Source organism: Micrasema longulum, unplaced genomic scaffold, assembly GCF_059751315.1.
Source record: "Micrasema longulum isolate JH-2025_06_02 unplaced genomic scaffold, ASM5975131v1 h1tg001778l, whole genome shotgun sequence".
Taxonomy (NCBI): domain Eukaryota; kingdom Metazoa; phylum Arthropoda; class Insecta; order Trichoptera; family Brachycentridae; genus Micrasema; species Micrasema longulum.
In genome coordinates this window covers 147116-175010 of record NW_028278953.1, presented here as the reverse complement: position 1 = coordinate 175010, position 27895 = coordinate 147116, and the positions used below count along the sequence as shown (strand labels likewise).

The 27895-nt window shown below is 32.1% G+C and overlaps 1 protein-coding gene across 1 annotated transcript in view; it reads left to right on the top strand.

The window, feature by feature from the left end:
* The window catches only part of kdn (citrate synthase), a 59625-nt gene that overhangs the window by 20669 nt on the left and 11061 nt on the right, over positions 1 to 27895 (top strand). Inside the window, exon 2 of the mRNA XM_088237741.1 lies at positions 27666 to 27827. Within this exon, the coding sequence (XP_088093867.1) occupies positions 27666 to 27827 (162 nt within the window). The remainder of the gene's footprint in view (positions 1 to 27665; positions 27828 to 27895) is intronic.

Genomic DNA, 27895 nt, shown 5'->3' with positions numbered 1-27895 from the left:
TTTTTTTTGAGGTGATACCCAATGTCACCCCTAGGCGACACTTCACGGTCAGTTTGAAATTATGAATTCACAAATGAGGTACGCATAGAAATGATTATGTACATAAAGTATATAATGCATTTATAAATAAATAACAAAACTGAAAACAAGTATTAAAAACGGACTTTTTTATGCCATTTTAGTAAAATATATCAGGAGCTGTCACAGGCCGCTATAAAACTTGGACACTGGTGTCACAATAATTTCAAAAACTACTACTCATGCTAAAACTATTGTCAAGTTAGAATAAAGTATGTAGCTGCGAAATTTGTTTAAATGTGATTGAATTATTTATCGGTTCTGTTCTAATTTACAGTCAAATATGTCAATGTAGATGACAATGGGAATTGACGGGTTAATGCTGTCTATGTGAACCAATGTAATAAAGATTACTGTTGTCGCATTCCGAATGACCCAACTACATAAAATAAATATTTTAATACATAGGTAATAGGTACATGCATATACAGGTTGTTCTTTACTGATCATCGTGGTTTCGGATGTGACAGGGTTTAAAGAACACCCTGTATATGTGCAAAGATAACTGTGGTTACGGGTAATGTATTTTTAAAATATAACATTCACAAAACAGTGAATTAAAAATAAATAAATAAAAAAACAGTACATTGAATATTTATAATACATACATTTTATATTGAATAAAAATACATTAAACAATATTTTACTTATTACTGCGATATTCGATAGCTACTCGGGTAAAAATACTGAAAAAGGAAATCAAGGGAGATAATTCCGCCTCGCTGTGTAGTGGTTGTCGCGTTCGCCCACTACGATTGCGGTCCTAGGTTCGATTACTAGCAGGCTGGACAAGATATATTGATTTAAATGTGCTTCTACGCTGCGATGTTTCATAGTTCCTGGACTGGCACCTGAAACATAAGATTGATCAGCTTACTTCCCATGTAACAAAAATTATCTAGAATATACGCTGCAATCGGAGTGCCGATGCGGTGTCCTATGCACCACTGGATGGGGTTAGGAAATGATAATATTAATAAATAACGTAAAGTTAGATAAAGTTATGCCTTGTCAACTACTACAAGCCATTGAAATTTATTGCGACATAGAGGGAAAACATTTTTGAGAAGGAAATATGGAGATCTAGGCATTTACAGGGCTTACGACCTGTCATTGGCTGGTTTATGCGGTCATTTTACACACTGAGCGTCATTCAGCATTCTGCCATATTTGTAAATCCCCATTTCCTCATCTCTTCCATCTGTTGACTTTCGTGAAGTAGAAGAGCTGAAACCTTTGTTGATGTGAAATCCAGACTTGTAGACAAACATTATGACATATTCAAAATATCGTTAATTTCAGACGAGTCGTAACTCGGTACACGAAATGCAAACGCTAAACTACAGTGATTAGTGATTAGTAATTACATATTTAGGTGTCACGTGATAGTCGAAGCGGGACAAGTTTATTAAGTATTAATTATTGTATTGTCTGAAACATCCGATTGAGTTAATGTTTATTATAGCATGTAGATTGCGCCGATGACCTATGAGGAGATTGTGAACACATTGTACCTGTTTATACCAATGAGATCTATGTATAATTACAGTATCTACTTTGGTGTAGGTATGTTCACGGAATTATGACCTAAGGACTGGGGACTTCTTGCCGCTAGCGTTCTTTAGACAGTCGACCGAGAAGCCGACTTAGTTGCCTAATTATTGCCTACCTTCGGCTTACTATTCACTTACGTGATTGAAAATAATTTCTTTGAAATTTTCATTTAAAAAAAATCTAAATGAGGAAGTTCAGTGGTTTATTAAATTATTTTTATTAAATAAACCGTATTATCAGCACTATAATTTCTAAAATTGTTGTATTTTTGAAATTAGCCCGCATGTGACCTAGAGGTTCTCTTCCGCTAGTGACGTTGTTCAAAGAAGTTCGTTTTTATTAAAATATTTTTTTTAATTTTTGAGAAAGAGACTTTGCAGCACAATTTAATGCTTTAATTTTTAACGCGCGCAAGAAAACATTTTGTGTATCTGATTTCCCGAAGGGCTGAAGTTCCTCATGTGCATGCTTCCATCCTCAGTTAGGTGAACTCCCAAGTATTTCAAGCTGTCAACTTTCTCGATCCTCTGTCCGTTATTATAGATGATCAGGGTCAGTCAACAAATTTAGATCTAAATAACTCCCTAGGGAGGAAATCCAGCCTGTCTACAAACATTTGGACATACTCAAAACATTGTTAGTTGGGTATTGCACTGCCCCGCCTCCGAGTAATGAGGAAGTTCAGTGCTACGGGAAATCGGATATAAGAAATGTTTTTTTGCACCCGGTAAAAATTAGAGCGTTTAATTGCATGGCGAAATTTCTCGAAAAAGTATGAAAAAATAAATAAAAATACGTCTTGACAAAAATGAACTACTTTAAAACGACATAGGCTTTGGTCAGCAATTGTTTACGATAGCCAATAATGTATGTGTTGTGATAGATATCCGGTTTCCGAGAAGCCATGTTTCTTGTATTTTCATAAGTACGGGGTTCTCTTTTTAAATATCAGCTCAACTTACCGACGACAACTCGTCACGGGCGGAGTAATTTTAAAATTACGAAACTTTAAAAAAATATCGCGATGATAATAATATGATACATAAAACTTTTTGAAAATTAAAAAAATGGCTTAGTTTGATATTCTATTAACAAATAAAAAATATTTAAAAAAAACACACTGGCTTCCTCATTAAGCTGAAAGCTGGAATAAAATTTTATGATTAATTTTTAACCTTTGTACGTAGTATTTGGGGTTTATTTCTATAAAGCAATGTCTTTCTACCAACTAAAATTATTATTGCTTCAAAACTGACCTAAACGCGGCTGTCGAACTGGCAATAACTTTCTATATATTATTATACACAAGTCACAATTAAGTTCGCTGAGACGGATAAGTGCAAATGCATTATTAGAGATATTTAATTTTATTCCATTATTATAGTAACTGCGGGTAGGAAATATTTTTAAATTGATTAACTTAATTATTGATATGTTTTTTTTATCCTCTGTAATCTACTTGTATATATTTTTTAATGTTATGGCTATTACTTTCCAAAAAAGAGACTAGCTCTTGTGCTTGGAAAGTGACGAGTGACTTACACTGTTATATTTATTTAGTAATTTGAAGTTATATAATTTCGAATACACAAGATAAAATAATAACACTGTTCATATAAAAATAAATTTCGTTTGAAACAGAAAACAAAGGTTTCGATTTGAAATTTGGAATAGAGAAAAAAACTCTTTGATTTTATATTTCAAAATGCAATATATTCTCGTTAATCAAAACATTTTTCCAGACAGTTGTTTACATTATATAATATAATATAATATGAAAGTCAGCGAATATGATATTTCAATTACCTAATTAGTACCAAATTAATATTATGCTTATTATCAAGTGTCCTAGAAACTTTAAGCTGACGTGCTTATGACATGCATATTGTAACAGTTCGGCATTCTGATAGTCCGTGACAACTCGTTTAAAGAACGCCTAGAAATGCATTACGTTTCATTATATTATACAGATTGTTTGGTAGAGGGTGGAACAAAATAAACATGATGGATAAAGGGAGGTTTTTGGAACCAATTTGCTCTATTTATTGTCCATTTTCCAAATTCCACCAATTTTTATTTTTATTGTTTTTTTTTCAATCTTGTGTTGTAATTTCTAGAATTTTGCTATTGTGTTCTTAATAAAACAAACGCTTGTATCAGCTATATTTTTTTTGCCTCGGTAATGTTGTAGTATTGTACTTAAATAAAAAATAAATGCTGATGATCATTTAAAATAACGTTATTAGCCATCAAAATACGAAAAGTGGCAACAAAAAAGGGAATAAATGCAAACAACAACAAACAAATCATCACGCCGTTTCTCCGTAGGGGTAGGCAGAGAGGATAAAACGCCACATCTCTCTGTCTTTGCATACAGAGTAAAGTAATATAATAAATACCCTATTCAATAAAAAGACAATATCACACCCAAAATGAAATTACCTTAAATATTTTTTTGCACCTCTCGTCTATTATAAAATTAAGGTTTTACATAATAACTCTCTCCTCAAAAATGTGACTCTGTTGATAAGACCACATACGTAGTTAAGTTGTGTACTTTATTACGCCAGCGGGAACAAACTGAATAGATAAAATATTGCATAAAATACAAAACTGTTTTACAAATCACAATAAAAATAAGCCATAATGCAAATGTTAATAATATATAATTTTATCATATACAATCTTCTGTTATACAATGGCCGATTTCGCAACGATCGGCGATCGGCCGTATAAATTCACACCACACGACAAAATTTGAGTGGATTGATTTTAATCGCATCGTATTATTTTATTATATCGCAAAATCCGTAAAATGATTTCTTTTCGTGATTGAGGAAATTTATTGACTCGATCGATCACGATTTAGCGACTACACTCGGGTAAAAACCCCGCAAAGGGAAATCGAGTCGAGATTAGTCGGCTTCGTTGTGTACTGGTTAGTTCGTTTGTAATAAATAAGAATAATATTAAAATAATACAATGTTGGTTTAAAACATATGTTTTATACATCGCTATCGCTGGCCTAGCGACTATCGATATAGACACAGCAACAAATACAGCGTTTATAGTTGGTAAAAAAAATATGTCTGTTTGTTTTATTGTGCTGACTTTATCGTTGGTAAAATAATAAACTTTTTTATAGTTTAATAATAGTTACTACTTGGAAATATACGTTTTTTGTATTTTTCTTAGGTAGGTAACTTTATTTATTCAGTTCAGTTGAATAGACGATACCTTAGCGCCAGCAAAACCAGTGGTAACAAACAATTCCGATTGCATTATTAATCAACTGAATACATTTATACGCTTGGCCGGCGCATACTGGCTCCTGCCAGACTGCGGCCGATTCGGTCGATTTTCCAACTCCATTATTAACTATTTGCATGTGTTTTACTAGTCTTGACTTAAATAGGCTACAGTTAAAAACAGAACTCTGTTTTTTTTACAATCGTGAAAAATCTATTATCTATTACTAGTCTCTGTAGAGAGAAAAAAATTGTACCATACCAGCAATTTAAGTAAAATACTCATTACATTACTCGAAGAATGTTTTTTGGTTACCAATGTAACAGGTAAATGTGTGTATTTTGTAAATAAACATTGTCACTAAAACACGTGGGTACTATTTTTGAATACTCTATTATAGCGAAGTTGTAACATTTAAAACAATGTGTTTCTTTTAAATAAACATCTATTTTTAAAAAAATATGGCAATACTTTTTTAACATCCGAAAATCATAACGTATATTAAGACACAAACGAAATTAATGAAATATTACACAAATATACGAGAGTTAATATTATTCAGTTCTAACTTTGTTCCAACAGAAAGGGAAAATATTTTTGAAAAGGGAATATGGAAGTCTAGGCATTTATAGGGTATCTGATCAGGTCATAAACCCAATAAATGCCTAGACTTCCACATTCCCATCTCAAAAATGTTTCCCTTCTCTGTTACAACTAATTTAGATCTAAATAACTCCCTAGGGAGGAAATCCAGCCAGTCTGCAAACATTCGGAAATACTCAAAACATAGTTGAATTAGAATTAGTAATTATTTATTTATTAATATACACGGCACGTAGTGCCTTTTACTTTACAAAAAATACATATTGTGTAGAAATAAACACTTCAATACAGTATATAAAAGAGGGAAAAAAAAGCTTTAAAATTTTATTTGTACATATTGTATCACAACGGTGAACACTCTAACATATTGTGTAAAAAAATAAAAAGTCGTTAAAAGGAATAAAAAAAAATAAAAAAACCTTAAAAGGAATATAAAAATTAGAAAGTACGAAAAATGTTTTATAATTTATTTTTTTAGAGTTATTTTTAAAAAAAGGACAGGTAGGTATATCTATAATCATAATTACATTGAACAAAAAAATACCAAATTAAAAAATCTAAATTTAATTTTTTTTTTTTTTTAAGTTAAAAATAAGAATCCAATAATCAAATAATATATGTTCACTAAAATATACAAAAACTAGCAAAAAAGTTAAGAGAAAGCAATAAAAATTTTAAAAATATAGTATAGGTTCATTAATAGCTTTACAAAAATAGGAAAATGGTTTTCAGGCGTTGCTTAGTACGTGAATTGATTCAGCCCGATGAAGCTCAACCTCATGATAAAGGTTTCAGCTCTTTTATTTCACAAAAGTCGACAGATGGAAGAGTTGAAGAAATATGGATGTTAAAGCAGAGGCTTCATGGTGAATATTACACAGTGTGTACAATGGCTACTTAAACCAGCCAATCACAGGTCATAACCCCTGACTTCCATTTTTCCTTCGCAAAAGTGTTTTACCTCTCTAACTTACAGTCTGAAAACATTTTAACACACTCAAAACAGTGTTGAATTATTCAACTCTATTATATTGACGCGTAGGAACTTAATCGATAAAATAACATAGTTTACATATACTGTTTAATTTATTGTGTTATTTTTTTAAGTAAATTTTGCGTTACGTGGGTAGAGAAATTGACAGTTTCAACGTGTATTATTTTGAAGTTAGCCGCATTATCTTTAAATCAGTTCCAGAGCATGTTTTCTGTTGTACAGGTGACATTTTATTTCTTGAGCTCAAGGGAAAAAACATTGAATTCGGTAGTTATGCACGGTGTTTCAGGGTCAGACCCCGAAACTTCAAAGGAACATTCCTCATGATTTTTTTTTAATTCTTATATTTTTTTTCAAAATCTTTTAATTTGAAAATGAAAACAAGCCTCAATGTCTCGGACTGCATTCCTTCCACAAACCCCTACCCCTCCCCTACCCAGCCGCTTCCATAGTCCGCGTCCGGTGCGTATTGCTTCGTTGGTCAAACACGTTTTCAATCCTGATTATTAAAAATAAAAATAATTAAGAAATGCGATAAAAAAATCATTATGATATGTTTAAGAGTACATTATAAAAATGATATTGTGAAGTTCACGGTATGGCCCTGAAAAACCGTGTGTAGCGGTGTTTTCCTTTTGGAGACCAGTTGCGTGAAACTTTTAATATAAAGAGTTTATTCAGATAACAATCATGTCATGCAGTCATAATATGTCATTCGACCTCGGTTTTTATTAAAAATGTGGTTAAATGATAATCCGCGTGCCACCAATAACAGACCACTGATTTTTACGCTCACTCAAGGCCAAAGTTATTCTAATTCCGAACTTGTGAACTGGCAACAATGTAAACTCTAAACGGCTCAGGACAATGGGGTAACAAGTCATCATCAGCTTTCATTCGCACATCATGGTGCATTAGACACTGTATCAAATTATCGATTTAACGCTTCAGCTGCTAGTTTGGGAACTATGAAATATTGCAGTGTATAAAACATAGAACAAATATTTGGTATTTCCTCAACCTATACACTTATACAGCCTTAGCTAAGAATGGAGGGAAAACGTTTTAGTTTGCAAAAAATAGTTAAAAATTCGGAGCTGCAACTTATTGATTGTGGGCTGGCAGTGTGGTTCGACAGTTTTTTTCCTTTCTAAATTTATAATTCCCTCATAAGGCAAAACAGATGCCCACAAAATACCCCACACTGCATCTTAGATCTGGTAACATATTTTTGACGGTGCTCACATACATAGATAAATTGCTTGTTGCTGAAAGGAGCTCTCTGTAATCTGGTTGCCTTGGAATCAGAAGGCGACATAGTTGTTACATTTTTTTAAATGACGGAGAACCACACGAACGCGAGTGTTCATTTAATAATTTATATGAAGTTCCACAAGTTAACCAAAAAATCTTATTTTTCTTAGTGTAGGCCTTGTGGCATGTTTTTCAAAGGGATTAGCTTCCTGCGAAGTCGATGGTCTAACCAGGAGTCGCCTTTCTTGGGGCTGGCCGTGCAATGCAATGTAAGGAAGTCAGGATGGCTTCATTCCACTCACACGTGCATACCAATGTCTTTTTCGTTGCCTCCCAACTAACTACACCTTCTATCTCGCATATTTACCTTATCTTTGAGTTCCGTACTCCGTCTCGTAGACTTGCCAAATGTAAATATAATTATAATATGTATAAATGGCTTGATTCGTGATTGGTTGCTAAAATAAATAAAAAAAATAATTAATACAGTACAACGATACGTTCTGTTTCAGTTTTCTAAAACGTTATCATAAAAAAACAGTCTAACACTCTGTATTTTTAATAGGTTGATGTTAGGTTTTTGTTTTGAAGGTGATTTTAGAAAAATTTCCTTTAGGCTTAATAACTTTGAATCTTGTTTTTGTTGATAGATGTCTGAATCAGTATCTTTGAAACAGACAAAAAAAGAAATATATAAAAAAGTTGCCATGTACGAAATGTTACGGAATGGCCGGTGGAGAGGTGGAGAGGTGGTGACTCTTAATTAATGTTTCTCCCTAATGAACTAACATACCCTACCGCCGTCAGAATCGGGAAAATTAGATTGAGGGTAACAGACAAATTGACTACATATACTAAGGTGCACTGACGGCGATAAGGGCATTGAAAATAGTAAATGTAAATTCTAAGAAAAAAACGAAGAATATTTTTAAAAAATAATCGAAAAAAGTCACCGTTCATTGAAGCTATAAAAAATGTTTTTGCAATGAGCGGATCTGAAGAGGCCACAAGACCTCTAAGACGGATCCAGGTAAGTGGGTAAGGCTTTTCAATGCTTTCAATTTTTTAAAAATTACAAACTGTACACTTTTTAAATTCGTCGTTTTTTGCCCAACTCCATAAATATTCAAAGTAGTTGTATTTACGCAAAATATTTTTTGATATTTCCGAACCGTTAGAATCTTTGTACATAAAATATATATTATTATGACTTGACCCAGGATGCTTTTCATCATGACCGAAGTGTGACGCATCTGATGATGCCGTGGGTGGATTTCGTAATAAAGTTGGTCATGAAATCTGTTTTTCGGACGCTCTCGCCTAAAACACTTGAACGATTAGCAAACGCGTAAACTTACGCGTATGTACGTATATAATTTATTCTAGCTTTTCAATAATTAGACATCGGTAATATTAAAAACTGGGATTAAGAATACAGTTATGCGTGTGAAATAGAACCAGATTCCCGGACGAGTGCTTTCGATTCGATGGCTATAATCCCGAATGAGGAAATCAAGTGGAGATAAGTCCAATTTATAGTGTAGTTGTTGGCGCGTCCGCCTACCATGCTCGAAATCCCGAGTTCGATTCCTGGGAAAGGAAGCGTGAATTATATTTTAAAGTCGGTTTTACTCTGCCATGTTTCTGGACCTGAAGCGGGAGGATGATCACATTTTATCTTCATATAACAGATAGTCGATATACGCTGCATTTAGTGTAACAATGCAGCGCCCTATGCATCATCAGATGCGGACAAGGTTCTAATATTAAAAATAGTAGTTTTTTTTATGTACTGGTCAATTTAATTTTTTGGCTGACGATTACACAATATAGAGTACATTTTTGAGAAGGAAATAAAAATCTAGGCATTTATTTATTTATTAAAAACTTCAAGTACAAAGAATAAGTATTTTGTTGGACTTATTGCTAAAAACAATATCTTCCAGCCATCCAAAAAACAGGTTGGTCAAAAAGAAAGAGATCGGCTAAAATTTTGTACTAAAAAAACATAAATATATACCAAAAGATAGGTGAATACATAAAATAATAAAAAAACCTAATTAATTAAAAATTAACACTTGTTTTTTAATTGGGAGATAAGGCTTTCACATATTAACTTTAATAAAATATAAAAAATACATTATGTTATACATGTTAAATGATGAGAAATTTGGGATGAGATGTGTTTGGAAGGAGAGAGAAAGAGGAACTAAGGAAAGAAAAGGGTGATAAAAATACATATTTAAGAAAAATTGGAGCTCAGGATTCTGGGAATATACTCGTATAATAATGTTTCAGGCGTTTCTTGAAAGTGGCTAGAGAAGGTTCATTTTTTATATGCAGGGGTAGCTCATTCCAACGTCTAGCGGCTTGGACGGAAAAGGAATAGCTGAAAAATGATGTGTTTTGTCGAGGATTGGAAAGTATTCTCTCCTGAGAATAGCGAAGCGAAAGACCACGATCAGAAAGGTAAATGAAATTCCAGGGGTTATGACCTGGCACTGGTTGGTTCAAGTGATCACTTACATCTGTGTGGCATGAGCTATTCTGCCTTTGTTTAAATATCCATAAACTCTTAGGTCAGTACATTTATTTTTTGGATCCGGTTGCCAATTTTTTTTTATTTGTGTCAACATCAAAGGACTGGTTTGAAATAGACATATATTTTTTCTGAATCGGATAATTATTTTGCCCTACAAACAGTAATAGCATGTAAAAGTACTTAATTTTCTAAAAAATATTATGCATAAAATACAAATAATTATAGGGGTCATCATAATGTTACATTGGTTTGCTGATAATATTTTTTTTCATCGTTTAGTGTTATTCAAAATTGTTTTAAATTTCTTTACTGATACGTATTTTTTCTTACTACTTTTTAAAGGTTCAAAATTTCCATTACTAGATTTTTTAAAATCAATATTTACGTAACTTCACTTATAATTTTTATTCTGTTTATCTTTTCAGACTTCTTTCTGTAAATAACTGGTTAGTCTTAATTTGCTACTGGTCGATTTTTTAGTGCTAGCGCGTTCGCAATACTTACACAAACGCATTTAAAATCTACATGTGTTAATTTTAATAAAACAAATGTGCTATCTTTTTTGGATAAGAGATAGATAGATGTAGACACACACAATACATGCTTAGATTGCTAGATTAAACGAAAAAATATATACATATATACCATTGTTTTTAACCCGTAGCTTAATACCCAAATTGAAAATGTAGTATTATTACCACCCTTGAACCTGTAGCAATTGCACAGAAATCTTTAATCCGAGTCATCTTAAAAAAAACATTTCGCTATCCAAGTGACTTGCTCTTTAAAGAATTCAGAGTACTGAATATTATTCAACAGTATATATTGAGAACGGTAGTGGTTACACACATAAAGAGAGACATTTACCCAAGCGTCAACCACAACCATAACACAAGATACTCTAATAGGGATCTGATACTAAGTGAAGGGGTCAACACTGTTCTGGCATCGAGACAACACTATAACGTAGGCAAAAAGGTCCATAACCTTTTGCCAGAATCGTGGAAAGACGGGAGTGTTGTCAAGTTACGGAAGGTGTTGACCTCACTCTTTCATGACATTGGTCGTAGGGAGTCAGAAAAGTTGATGCATGCCACGGATTGGAGAACCTTACTGGATATCAAAAATAAAATATAAAAATAAAGAATAATTTTAAAAATATATATTTATAGATGACAACCATGAAGTTTCGCATAAATAAATTGTCTATGTCTTTATGAATGTATGTATGTGTATGCGCATGGGTGTATGTACGTGTGTGTGTATGTACATGTGTATATATGTGTATATTTATATATACATGTGTGTATATATGTGTATGTCTGTATGTATATGAATCAAAATGTGTATCCGAATAAGTTTATATTTTGTTTGTCTGTGCTCTATATTAATTTGTTAAGTATTATAATATGTTAAAATGTAATTGCCTAGCTTGGAACGGGGTATGTACCCTTGTTAGCTGGGCAAAGTGAATATGGAATTGTATTTTGATAAAGAGTGTGAATAAATAAATAAATAAATAAATAAATAAATATTTTTACTATCAAGAATCACAGCAATATTCAGAAAAACGCAGAAGCATTCTGTGTATGTTTTATTACCATGTCATTAGCAACTAACAAAGCAATAGTTATCTTTGTTACGCTCATAAGCGCGTCTGATCGCGAGACAGAGATTATTTTCATAATGCGTATGCCGTGCAATTTCATAATATACTATAAAAATTACTATTCTATAAAAATTAAACTGACGTATTAATAAACAATGACATAAACGAAGACCTAACTATGTTGACTAAATGGACAAATACAAATTTACACCAAATGATAAAAGATGTAATATTATCCATTTGTAATCGAGAAGAAAATTACATAAAATAGATGCTTACATAAATGATGGACGACTAACTGAAATTGAACATGTTAAATACTTAGAACTAAAAAAAATAGACAGACATGGACAATTCATATCAACAATTTGATTAGCTAAGTGGCGATATTATCGAGTCTTTCGTATTCTAGTGAAAATGCTAAACTATGTTATATGCAATTACTAGGGGTACGGGAAATCAAAGTGACAAACAGACTACAAAGACAGAAAAACAAAATATTAAAGTTAAAATAATATATGATCTCTCTTACCTAACAGCAACTCAAGAACGCTTTAATCAAACTAAACAATTAAATGTAACCGAACTCTTTCAACTAGAATCCTTAAAATGTATTCATTAGCCACCGGTATAATTGTAGACGAAGAACATAAACTCGAAAAAAATTGAAGTAAACATGGGCACAATACGAGAATATCATAACAATATCCGACACAACTTTCTAAAACGAGACAAGGACAGTCAAGACTAATAAACCGGGGACTGGAATTGTACAACAAACTACAAGACAAAACTAAACAAAAGATTCGGACAATATTTACAAAAGATGTTAAAAATATTATCATTAACAATAGAATATGATTGTTGAAAGAAGGAAAAAAATGTTAACCGTAATCGTATGTAATCCGTAAGGGTTCATAAATAAAATTTCAAATAAAAGGTAAAAAAATACGCTTATTCAAGATACTACACAATGCGTTTTCGTAGGTTTTGCGAACGCGCCAGCGCAATATAATCGACCGGTACTTTCATGTATTGTATTGTATTTGTATTTGTAACTAATATGTAAAAGGCACTAAGTGTCGTTTATTTTAATAAAATAAAATACAATACGGAACAATATCCTAATCATATAAATCAGTTGTCATTATCATTTAGAAATTTGGTAAGGTATCCAAAATAAAATAAAACACTTTTATTGGATTTAATTCTACTTTTTTTTTCTTAATATGTGACGCGTTTCGTCTTGTTAGGGCATTATCAAACTGACTTAAATATTTACAAAGTATCCAATGATTGCTGTTTAATAATATAGGTGCATAATAGTGCTAATAGTTTATGGCCGGGGGGGGAGTGGTATTTAACAAGTATTGCGGAGTTTCATATAGACCAAGAAAAGTAAAGTAATTAAAAATGAATTAGGGTATACTGAGTGCATTTTATTGGGTATATTATGGGTATATTGGGAAAGCCCATCCATTATTTTAATTTAATTTAATTTATTTATTTATTTATAGTGGTATAGCTTTAAAATTAATATAGTAATTTGATTTCAATATTGATTTAATTTACAAAGGTTATATTTATTTTGGATACCTTACCAAATTTCATTATGGAATTCTAATAATTATCTGCATTTACAATAAATTATTATTACAAGACAAGGCAACAGAGAAATAAGATTCGTTTATGCATACTACTTTAGTAAAAAAATATTTGTGTTGATTAACGTGTAGGTATTAGGTATTTGTATTATTTGGCCACACTCCAAACGATATACCTATGTGAGATGTTATTTAATTTATATTTGCTTTAAAAAATATTACGATAAACACTCGCATATAATACGAATGATAATATGTTTTATCATTTCTGTGGTTATTTACGGTTCAAAAAATAATATGCGTTTTACTTATTTGAATGCTTCAAATCTTTATACAATTCAATCCATTATGAATAATTAATAATTTTTCAATGCTACACAAAAATCGTTTTCGATGTACAATTTAAAACTATTTCTAAATATTTTTTGTTTGGTGAGAAAAATGAGGATATATTGGGGATATTTGAATGGAATGTCCGTTAGGTTTGTGTCCTAAATAAGGCTTTGAACTTTATTTTATTTTTATTTTATTTTATTAGGTAAACAAACTGCATGTACACAAATATTGCCAATTTCTTTGTATATTAGTGTAAGACACTCATGCACACATCAAAAAAATGTTTACACTTAATACAATAATTTAAATTATGTTCAATATAATAAATGTAAAAGAAATGAAATGAAAAAATATGTATGTAATAATAAAGTTAAATATCTGTTTCTCTCAAAATTTCCATAATTTTTTACCTAAATTTACATACATTGTCACAAAAAATATCAGCCTCGGTAAATATATTGTTATTGGGACGCATATTCTAGGTATTGTAGATTGTTTCAAATAGTTTGTTGACGCGTTTTCTGTGTAAAACAGAATATTTTGTCTTGTCGGTCTAGATGGCATACGGAATGGAAATCTTTCAAGTAGCTTAGGAGAATCAATTTTATTATTTATTAATTTGAATAAAAATAACTGGTACTGCATACTTTCAGCATGGTTAGAGAAGTTAATGTTTAACCGGTAGTTAACCTGCTTATTTTTTTTGTTGGACCCTTTCTAGTCTATTAATACTTACGTTATAGTAAAGTGACCAAATAGGAGTACAGTATTCTAGCTGGGGACGAACAAATGTTTTGTAAAGTTTTTCATATGTCTCTGCATGTTTAAATGGTTACTTAAATTAACTACATAAATATATATTTATTATCTACCGTCTTCTACCTGCGCGGATGGCCAATGCCACAATATTCATTCGAACGGGTTTGGTGTCGCGAAAGAGATCCGTTATGTTGTTTGTCCTACTTTGAATTTTTGAAAACGAAATAGTCTCGCACTTCGATTCAATGAGGAACTTCAGACCTACGGGAAATTGGATACAAAAAATGTTTTCTTATGCGCGGTAAAAAATACAGCATCAAATTATAAGGAAGTTTCTTGAAAATGTACGAAAAACAATATTTTAATAAAAACGAACTACGAGTACTTTGAATGACGTTACTAGTTCACATGCATCAACCAATGTTAAGAAAGTTGTGGAAGATTTCCGGTGTAGTTACCGTTAGCGGATCAATCGGCAGAACTAACCGAGAAGAAGGGAAGAGAACTTGAGACGTCACTCGCGGATTCACTTCATAAATACGAAACTTCAAAAAATCATATCGCTGATAATACGATACATATTTTTTTTAAATGAGTTAATTTAATAGTCTTTTAACAAATAAAAAAAAAACCCCGAACATCCTCATTTTATTATTTACTTAAGTTTCTGCGTCCAGGCGGATAAGGAACACCTCTGTGTGTGAAATAGAATAGATCGATTGTACAATGTTTGATTATGTCCAAATGCTTGCAGACTGGCTGGATTTCATCCCTAGGGAGTTGTTCATATTTAAATTTACAGTTTATGACAGGTCATAAGCCCTGTAAATGCCTAGACTTCCATATTCCCTTCTCGAAAACTTTTTCCCTCTCTGTTGAAATAAATTTAGATCGATTGTGTTCGACTCGATGGCTGCTCTCAGGTAAATATCCTGAATAATCGAGTGGAAATAAATCCGCCACGTTTTGTAGTGGTTGGCACGTTTGCCTACCATTCTCGAGGTCCTGGGTCATGGGTTCCTGGCAGGGTAGAAGTGACATATAAATTTTAAAGGTTGTTTAAATTCCAGTATTTTACTGTTAAGTATTAACAGGAATTTAAAAATTAGAATTTAGCAAATTTTGGTGAAATAATGATGGGTAAATAACTTCATGAATGATTTTTTAACTTACTTGATCATTCTTAATGTGGAAAATACAACAGATAGGACAATATTGTATTGTCCCGCGCAGAACTGTAATAAACTGAAATAATAAACTGTAAAAATGTAAACTTAAAATAGAATAGGTTTTACCTTGAAAAGTACAAAATTTTTGCTAGTCAGGGTGTGGTTTCTTTTGTCTAGTTACCGCGTCGTATTGTTTTATGTGTGTCTCTAAAAACGGCAGGGACTAAAAACTAATTATTGAAAGAATTTGATTTGAATTTTATTGAAAAAAAATGAATTTATTACATTAAGCATTCAGCCAGGTTATCAGTGAATAAAAAATCGTAGACTTATAATTATAATTCGTTTGAGATTATTTCAAGACGGGGGAAATATAGCAACTTAGTTTAAAATCGTGGGTCGGATCCAACACCCAAAATTCAGGGGCACTCAGCCCGTCTTTTTTCCAACATAATATCGCGAATTATTTATTGATAATCACAATAACCTATTCCAGATATAAATGATAACTATTTAAAATTTGACTTGAGTAAGGAACGCGGACTAAATTGTTGGGGTCATTCATTGGTTGGATTCGATCATATGATGTCGAGATGACAAGTCGGCAGTTAAGTATACCGTCTCGACATGTAGCGATGAAGATAGCCTTTATAATCGCAGCCCTGGCGTTTCCTATTTTACTACTTATGTAAGGTCATGATTCATGACGCTTGCGATGTCGAATAGGTTCAATGTCAACTTCACTTACGTACTCTTATCTATCTCCTAGATTAGTGTGTTCGATTTCTGGACCAAAGATTTCCCACGTCAAGAAGAAGTCTTATTGTGGATAACTTATATAGCGCCATTTTCGTAATAAAATACCTCAAGGGCGCTTTACATGGTGATTCTACTGTTAAGTTAATTTAATTGAAGCTTTAAATTTGTAATTTGATTAAAATAATTTATTTTGTTGTCACGTGCTACGGATTTATTCAAATGATTTAGAGAACAAGTGGGTTTTAAGTTTTTTCCCAGTAAAACTAATATTTCAGCCTTCACACTTTACAGAAGCTACCTAAAAATGCTCCAAAAGATTTTCGGAAAATACTCCAAGAGGGCTTCACTTTGAAAAGTATGGGTTGTTAGAATAAAATTCAACTAAATAAATTGATTAATTTTATTTTTTTGAATATTTCCCGGAAGACCGTCAAAGACGATCTTTCGGCTTTATTCGGCGGAACCATGGGACCATGGATTGACGTGGGAGGGGTTGAGAGTGCTGGCTGGCGATCCGGGCTGGTATTTCGAACGCTATTATAATTGCGTTCACAATACCAGCCCTGGAGGCGTCTGGCGATGTCCGCATGCTCCGCGTAGGAGGGGATCTGGAAACGAAGAAGGAATATCGCCTCGATGGTAGCTCTCAGCTAAAAACCCTGAATAAGGAAATCGAGTGGAGTTAAACCCGCCTCATTGTGTAGTGGTTGACGCGTTCGCCTACCATTCTTGAGATCCCGTGTTAGATTTCTGGCAGAGTAGACGTGAAGTATTGGTTTTAAAAGTTTTTGGAGCTTCAATATTTCATCGTTAATATTTCATAAGCCTGATCACCTTTTCTTCATGTAACAAATGATCGAACTAAGCTACATTAGTTCTACAAATGTGGTGCCCTATGCACCACTGGGTGCGGAAAGGGGGTGATGAGGACGACGATTTATCGGGACACATGGGAATAAAATATACGTGTATGGTACTACTTTGAAAATTATGTGATTAAACGTGCATTATTAATTTATTTTACCTTATGCAGTATATTTTACTTATTTAGTATATTTTACTTATTTAGTATATTTTACTTATTTAGTATATTTTACTTATTTAGTATATTTTACTTATTTAGTATATTTTCTTGGGTTTCTTCCTTATAAACACGCATTTTTTCAGTTGATCTGATTATGTATTTTGACTTTAAATCCTGGAAAAAAAATGTGGACCATAATACGAGGTAGGTACATCAAAGCTTTAACTTTATTAAAGTGTCGGTTTTACAAATGATATGAGCGATATCATTACCGCGTGAATTAATTTCTACCTATTCATCAACCGAAGGTCATTAACAATCAAAATGATTTTTTCATTTATTTATCACTATCATTACGTACTACTGGTAACATTAAATAGTAATCAAGTTCATTAAATACAATTATTACGTTAAATGGTTAGAACCTTATTTATTTTCTAGCGAGCCAAGCCCTTCAAAGCGGTTGACCTTGTTTAGTGGAACGGGCTGTGATGGCATGAGACCTTCAACGGTCCAGAATTGTCAAACGAAGTCCTAATTAATTAATTATATTAAATAATCTATTTCAAGTTATGACGCTACAGGCCATTTGTGTAGTAAACACGTGGCGATGGGCAAAACTGTGGTATTATATTAATTTAATAAATAATGTTTCGGGAACACGTGTAAATTAATTATGTAAAAAACAAAAATGTTTTCCAACATAGGCACTATGGGATTTCGCTCCTAAAATCAGTGGGTCAGATTTGTAAAATATGCAGATGTACCTACATTTTAATGTTTGTTTTGACCTGTCGTTGAGCAGAACGTATTGATACGAGTAGCTAAAAAGTCCCAAGTGATCGTGGGTGATTTTTACCCCTAACCTAAATTGGACATAATATACAGGGTGTTCATTAAACTCGGTCACATTCGAAACCACGATGATCAGTATGAGCAAGAAGACATATTAACACATCAAAATATTTTTTCTCTTTGATGATCTTTAGCCATCCGGATTGCCAAATATCCGTACAGTTATCAGGAAAAAATAAATAAAGAAGATGCTTTAATGACAAATAAAAAAGACTGCTTTACTTTGTTGTACATGTTTAAGCAAATTTTTAATCTGATTTCAATTCGTTGTATTATTTCAAAAGCAATTAAAAGCTATCTAGGATTGAATTTTTCGTTCTCTTTTGCCTTCATTTAATCGTAATTCTATGTATCCGGATAACGTCTGGCACTTGTCCGAATAGTTGGAGTAATTTTGTATTATGTATGATTCGCATATATTATGTTGATTAAAAAGATTATTGATTCGCGTGTTTTATATAGTATTCTTAAAACAATATAATGTTGAAAGAAAACAAAGGTGAAATAACAAAGTGTTTAGAGCTTACTGCTTTCACGAGAAATAAAGTGAATCTTAAATTTATTCTCATTTCAGTTTATTTTTACATATATTTCCTTTAAAAATGACTTCTATCCTAGTTCTATTTCCACGCTTCATTTTATTATATTTATACTGTTTGATCCCGAATCCCGATAAATGATCCGAGGGATTACGAACTTGTTGCATACAATTAATTATATCTATTATAACGTCGACAGTTGTTCAGTTCGACCCTATATCACGCGGGTGATACGTCTGTCTGTAGATAAGTAGATAGTGCTGAAGCTGAAATCAAACTCAATTGATTTGCAGTTGACCGCTGTGTCAACGGTCAAACACTATCAATTTAGACGTGTAATTTCATAAACTCGTTTGACAGCACGAATGAAGGGGCAATGTCAAACAACCATTGACTGATGAAGACTTTCTCTTTGCGTTAAGTGGCTTTTTACTGGGATTTTTAATTTACATTCCGGTTCAGATCGCATCGAATTTTCCTTTAAATAGGCGAAATAAAATATTCAAAAAAAAATTGTGAGCTGTGGAGATCATCTATTGACACTTTGTCTTGGTATTTTTACAGGACCTCGACTCACATGTTTTATACGTGTATGATTCATATCATTAATTGTAGTGCTTTCACACTTATAGATTACGCAGACAGGGTACAGTCTAAGCTTATAACCGAGTTACACAGTTTAAACCCGCGCTGTGCCAGCGGATACCCTGCAAGACATCGGACCCTCACTCTGATTTCTTAATGTAATTGCATTATTATTTTATGATTAAACAAAGAATTTGAATAAGACGCGTAATTTTAGCTTTGACCACCTTTTTATATCGACCAGCGACTGGGTTTCTTTTGAATTTTTTAATAATATTGATTTTGGAGGAAATTTTAATTAATCTGAAATAATAGTGCTTGTTTTGCAAATTAACGGAATCAAGTTATTGTAAAACGGGGGTTAAACCTTGATTCTCTAGTCCGTGAGTCCTCGACTCAATCACGGAACTATATCTTGGTTCATCATTTTGTTATTTGTATAAGTTACGTGTTTACTATAGTACCTACACGACATTGATATTTTAATCAGATAGTTGTTTTTATGTTATCTGTGATGATTCCCTGAATGGTGTTCTAAACAAATCGTTGTGAAGAAGGTAGTCGCTTCTATATCACGTTTTGTTTCGTATCTTGTTCTCTAATTTCATTCAAACGGTGACAAGAATAAATTGTACTGCATGTATCACGATTCACATCCGATAATAAATCTTGATCACGAAATTGAAATGGCTGTAAGACGCAAGGCGTTAAAATGCAGTAGACTGCATCAATTCTATAGAAAGAATAACGACTTAACATTGAACTTATAGGCAGAATGGCACATTCAATAGACCATAATTTTCTATGCTATAGCCATTGAACATCAAATCGTATGCTACAACTATTGATTATTATCTTATATGCTATAACTTCACTATTAACCATCATCTTCTTCACTTAGCTCTGACTGTCTATTTCCTGTTTTTGATGCCCAAGATGCGTTCTTCTGCATACAATCAAACCGTTTTAATTTAGGTTTCTCTATACTTTGTCGTTCGTTGGTCCGATGTGATGCCTTTTAGGTGATCGGTTATTCTCCATTCCTGCGACATTAAAGGCCCACTGTTTTAGTATTTTAATTTTTATAGTGTTAATCAATTTTAATAATTGATAAATATTTGCCAAAACCGATTACTCTTAAAAAGACGACCGTAAGTCAGCACATTCAATTTTCCGTTTTTCCATATTCTCTGGTGATGAGAGTAGGAAACATAAAAAAATTGGATGAATATTCGGCAAATTTGGGGGCTATTTAAATGCAACATGTTTTATTAAAATATTTCTTATAAAAATAATAAAAACAATTATAACATGAATACATGTTTTTGATTGAACTAATAGTAACATCTTATTGGCAAATAATTTACCATAAGTATCAAGTTTAATTTTATCGCTTTATTTACATATTTTAAATTTGCTTAAATTATCCAATATTCCTAATCTACCAACGTAAAATTCTCATTTGTATATTCTTCAAAACTATTATGGACTTCATTATTATTTTTAAAATTAAACGAATTTTTTAGCACGTACCATTTACCATCCCAAACTTATACAAACGCACAGTTTATACAATTATCAATGTGTGAAATCTTTAACGATTGGTGCTTCTTTCGTTTTTCGTTTTCAGGGGTAGTCGCCGCCATAAGAGTCTATTTCAATATGTGCCCAAGCCGTGAATGTCAAGCTAATCATCATTTGATAGTTATTTAGAGTTTAGATATAATACGGAATCGATACGTGTCTGATCAAGTTGTTATTTTTTTGTCTTTATATTTAGTATTTATTTTGGTGGCATAAACTTCGTTGGTTTGCAAGTAGATAGTAGACACAGATATACAGAAATAATATTTTGTGTATTTTTGCAAACTTATTGTCGACTATCTATCCCTCTCTTACGTGTTCTGAGTTATGTTCTGACGGAGGTATCATTTGAAAAACATTTATAGTATAATAATGTCAACTATTTAAAAAAATAAAATGCTGTAATTATCATTCCCTTTCCGCGCCTAATGGTGCAAAGGGCACTGCATTGGTACACCAATCGCAGCGTATCTTGATCATTTTTGTTACATGAAGGTAAGATGATCAGTCTTACGCTCTAAAACACCCTTTTAAATTTACGTACAATTTTACATTCTTTAACTTTTTTATATCTATCGTATTCTTCCAGTAGCCTTTATTTCAATTTAAAATAAAATGTATTGTGTTAATATAATAGTTTTTATTTGTATTTGTTATTTATGCATACCTACGTTTTGTAAAATGCAAAGAAAAAAACATGATAAATGAAAATATTCAAAATTTCAAAAAAATATATTTCCTATCAACCATGTCGGGAATCGAACCCGAGACCTCTCGCATGGTAGGCAAACGCACTGACCATTAGGCCGACAAAAATATTGATAAATTAGCGACAGTTCTTGCGTAGTGAACGTTCATTAATATTTTTCATAATAATCATTCGTGTGATTTATTGATTTTGATTAATGATTATACCTAAATTCCACCAGTAATCTGTACAGCACACTATATAATATACATAATAATTATCGTTGTTTAGAAATGATTTATAATTGTTAACTGTAAGTGCTCTTCATTTATGTAGGTGTTATCGTTTTACAGATTTTAGGTTTTTTTACTAAATCACAAAATTCTCAAGTATAAAATGTTTAATTTTGCAATGATTTTTTAATTTAGAAGCTTAAATTTATTTGAAATTAAAATAATTATTACCCAATTTTTTAAAAATAGTCCCCTCAAACATTATTCTGGTCTCCCGTATAATTTTTAATTCGTTTATTTTTTAACCTTATTAGAACATAGCAATAAAGATAGGACACTATTATTATGATGAACAATAACTAGCATATGAAATAACGAAATAGTTTGCTCTCCGCTCGTTAAGCTTTTACTATTACGTTGTTTGAAATTAGGGTATAATGTTTCTATTACGTGGGTCACTATAATCACTGTACGACCACTGTACAGTCCAGCAGACAGTAACGATGCATGCATGTGCAGTATGCACTGACCATCGGAAGATGCATTTCCATAAATAAACGTTAACTATTAAAGCCACGAACGCTTCACAAAACACGCACAGTTTTTTGTTATGTAAATAGGTTACTAGACCTACGTACTATAAAACTCAATGTCAGTCATCAAGTACAGGGGGGGTTCACTTTATTCTATTCAACAAATATTTTCAATGTTTTAATTTGTGAATAACTTTTGTTTGGGGTGTATTATAATAATACACTAGCTAGTTTTATAAAGAGCATATTTAAAGTACTAACTACTTTGTGGTTTTTCATTATAAAAAAATAAAACAACCTTGTTTTTAACCAAATAGATTTTTTTTACCGACCGGTTTCGAAGCTACACAGCCTTCTCTATCAACTTATAATTTACTTTATAAGATGATAAAGAATCTTGCTAAGCTGCTTTATCAACAATAATGTTTTAAACAAAGTGAAAAAAACATTTAGTTCGCGGACACCTTTTTCTCATATAATCCACCCATGTGAACATATTTTATATCATTACTGTTATATCTTATGTTTTGGAATATTTATCTTCCGGCTGGATCGTAGTTGATAGTTCGAAGTTTGACTAACATTCTAAGACACTTTCGTTGCTAAATATTTTTTATAGTGACACAATATCTCCTCCTACCACATAATTACTTCAGTTTCACGTAGGCTACAGCGGTCTTTTCACCGCCAATGTATTTTGGGCTGGCGGCTATAGCCGTCATTTCCTAAATGAGACACTATTTTGACGGCTATAGCCAGTATACCGGGTGCGAGTTAACATGATCCTAAATTCTAGGCTTTTTGAAAAATTGTTACGCGCGGTATTACGACTTAATTCTGATTTTCCCAAAATGTTTTTACTTTTAACAAACAGTTTTATACTAGTAACTACTTCAATAGTTTGAGTTCTGTATAAAAAAAATGTAATTGATATTTTTCCTTCATTTTCAGTAATAGCAAGGATAATTATCTTGCTCCAAGTAAAAATACTAGAATTTTGGTGTCACGTAAATAAAATTTCTCCAATAGACTAAGAAAAATGCAAATATCATCCATGAGTATAGTAAAGTGAGCACCCTCTGTACGTTCAAATACATCAAATTCTATGAATTTTTGCTATAGTTGAAAAAAGCTTCAATTCGATGTTTAAAAAATGGATTTAAATAATGTTCACCAATATTTTTAATACAAATCACTGTAGACAAGTACTGGGTTAAAAAATCCTCTAGCTGGAGACTCCTTTTTAGAAAACTGTTGATTAAATCAAGTGGTCCAAGAAGTACAAAAATTGAAAGGTGTTTGCCTTTCCTGATAGGTGAAATAATTCAATAGCATGTCACTCACATCAATAAAGGTTTCAGCTTTTTTACTTCAATAGATATCCAAGGATTTATAAATCTGAACTTCTTTCCAATTTTTAAACAATTATTACCTATATCGGTTTAAAATTACAGTTTTCTGTTTCTTTTAAATAAAAAAAAACGACGAACGCTCTTTTTAAAAGATAAAAAAGCAATTTTTAAATATTGTACATTTACTGCGTTACTGATAACGTGATAATTTTTACCGCATCGAATCGTAAATTATTATTGGCGATAAATACTTCATTCTATTATTATATTTAGTATCTTGTGAATAATTTAGTTTTATGAAACATGTTTATTGATGTTCAAGTGATAAAAAAATGTAATTAAATGTAAAAAGATAAAAATGTAAAACGTAATAGATATGTATGTATTTCGTATATTGGACCTAATACTTAGGAATTAGGTGTATATAGTCGACAAATAAAGTCATTTTGAAATTATTATAAATTTTTAAATATATTATACCTAACTTTTATGCATCCCGTTTCCCTTTTAGTAGTTTCAAGAGGTGGAAAATTTATAAAAAAGTTGTTTTAAAACAATTTTCCTTCAGAAACAGTTAAGAGTGTGGGCAAAACCTCTAAATTATTATTGTACAAACAGTTTCACATACCCTATCTAGTTTTTCATTACAAAACAGTTTACTTTATTTTTATAAAACTATTTTAGTAGTTGCTTGCACCAGATTTTTTGCCAACGCTGCTCAACTGTCTTTTAGAAACCGTTTTACGAAAAGTTTGATTTGTGAAACGGTAACTGTCTACCTATTTTAAATAACCGAAACGCCCATCTCTAGTAGTTTCCTGACCTTAGTGATGGAAATAATTTATTTTTATAAAATATTGATTTCTTTAACATGCTGATGTAAAAGGCATAGGGTGATTTTAACGATATTAATCATTCCTAAATTACATTCTCGAAAGATTGCCGGATTATTAAATCAATAGTTTTATTGGCGGTCTCCGTGGTGCAGTGGTCAAGACGCTTGACTCACGCATGGAAGGTTCCGGGTTCGATTCCCAGTGAGAACACAAAAATTAAAATGTGATTTTTCTCAAGCCTGGGTGTTCTGTGGTGTAATTCGCCACTGTTATTGGCCTCCTGGCCTGTTGTGGTGCAAAAATAAAATTATAACAAAAATAATGAAATAAAATAAAACTACTGTAATCGCAATTTTCCCCTAAAACAGTTGGTGATTTTTATCGTTTTTAGCCTGTCTTATTTAACAAGCCCCCTGATTAAAAACTAAATGTATTTCCTATCTACATATTACAATCCATCACTCGCAAATATATCAAATCAATTTTGTTTAACCCCTGATGCGCCATTTTTTTTATCATATCGCTTATTGGAATCAGCAGACCTGTGCCTGTGTTAGGTATAAAATAATAGTAATATATTAGATACGTGCGTTAACTTAATTTACATTACTCAAGGTTAATGATTAGTCAAATTACAGTGTCAATTACAAGTAGACATTGTAAAATTTGTAACATGAATATTAAATATTGAACTTTGAGTTTTGAGATCCACAATCTCGATTGTATCAAACAAACCTAATAAAAAAGGGGTGTTCGGAATTAAATTCCTCTGATTCAAAAATTCTGAAGTACTTATATCAAGTCGGAAAACCACATCTAATTCACACTCTTTTGTTTTGCACATAATGGAAGTTATTTTAACATATTTATATGTGCAAACACAAAAATCATCGTTTGTCGTTTACATCAAAATAATATTTCAAACAATACAGATTTAATGAAGTATTCACCTGAGCGGATAAATGTTGTACCTTGTACCCATAACATTTTTTGCTAAGAGACATGATTTTTAAAGTACCATAAGATTTTTCTAGTTCTGTGGGTGTTTTCTGCAAATTGAGAAATGCCGTTTTTTTTATCGACATTGTGGTTCCGATGTAGTCACTAGAGCACACGTCCGGTCCACTGATCGTAAGGCAGTGGAGTCTTTTTTTTAAATATAATAATCACAAATATCTTTCTTCGTTTTATTATCTCTGTCAATTAACTAAAATAAATCTAATGAATATGGTATAACTGTATAGTTAATTAACGTAGGTTTTATTAATAAAAAATATTTTTAAAAAACACAAAAATATTCCTTATTATTAAAGGGTTCTTCTAACAGTAACTTCCCTTTTTTATTATTATTAATAAATTTTAAAGATTCTAGTTGAAAGAGTTTAGTTACACTCATCATTTGTGTTGCTCTGAGAGGTAGGTAGTAGGTACAGTGTTCTGGCAGAGCTCACTAAACTAACGAAGACGATATCATTATGGCAGGGGTTTATTGAAGTAATTTGATTTGAATACGTAATTTTTGTTTAATTATTATTATGATTCTGTATAACTTCTATAGCGCCATTTTCGTGAAAATCACCGCAAGGGAGCTGTACCCTAAACATCCCAACACGTCTTGCAGCCACAGAGCGCATAAGCGGTTGATATTCAGTTCCCCGTTTCCAATTACATAAAAATATTACCATTCAGAAGCTAGATTGCAACACGTCAACAGTCAATCCAGAAGAAATATCGGGTATTAATAAAATTGTGTTATCTATACTAAAAAGAGCAATAAGGACCAAATTCTATACAATGTTGTATGAGATATAGCTATAATCGCATGTTATCTCAAAAGCGACCACTTTTACCATTTGCGCATTAAAGAGTATAAAAGTATTTATAACATACACAAAAAATATTTTATATTATTATTTACGGTGTCAATTATATTTATTTATGTTGGCCTTCACATGTAACTTTGGTTTGGGTGTTCATTGTATATTTGAATTTAGCATAAAAAGATATTATAATTTTTAAAGGTATTATGCAACAACACTTTGTTGAATAACCTTTTCATAGAATGTATTATGTGTAGGTACACGGTAGTTTCACGCGTTACATGCATTATCGGGCACTTTGCCAATACCAAAACGCATCCCGGCTTATTTCGATCTGTACACAGAAGAGCAGTCACCAACCGACTGCAAATTTAATGATTTATTTATAAACTAGAACAAATAACGTATTAAGGTACGAAGCATGGAGCTTAATGTCATTGACAGATATTTCAACAGAAATAGACAACCTCTTTGAGTAGGGAATATGGAAGTCTAGACATTTACAGAGCTTATGACATATTTATCATTGACTGGTTTAAGTGATCACTTTTCACATTTTGTAACATTCACATTCTGTCTAAGTTTTAACATCTATATTTCTTTAATTAGAAATGTACATGAATGTGGAAGAGACCTCTATTTAGACCATCTGTTTAGTTAAATTCACCCTGCTTGAATCCTTCTTCTGCCAGTTCTATATTTCACTTTCATTCAGTCTCGGGACAAAACTCCATTTTGCACAGCCAGTCTAGCTTCGAGTTAATTTTTTAAATGAAAATATCAAGAACAGAGTTGACTTGGACATGCAGATTGCATGGATAGTGAAATAACAGCTAGAAGGACTTACAATGCGAATGTTGATAGATGCAGAAAACGAGAAAGATCTAAAAAGACATGGCATTACCAAATTCAACAAATACTCTAAAATGGAGATGTCGAAAGTCAAAATGATTGTTCTGCGTGCATGAGAAGATTTACGTAGAGGAAGCAAGGTCTACATATAATAGATTTAAGTGGTGTTCAATCCTCTCTGCCTACCCCTACGAGAAATGGCTAAATGGTTTGTTTGCAAGCTCAACTGATTTTTTTCTGTTTTTTGTTCACAGAAGGCTTTGTCTGCGTTCTCTGCTCTGGTCCGGAACCTTAGTGCAGAATCCACTGACCTGAAGGCGGTCATGTTGGAGAAGATACCTGCTGAACAAGAGCGGGTCAAAGCATTCAAGAAGTCACATGGAGCCACCAAAGTAGGAGAAGTTAACGTGGACATGGTGAGTTTTCAACTCCAATTGAATATCAGAAATTATATGAGCCCACTGCAGGTGAAGTGAACTCGTTG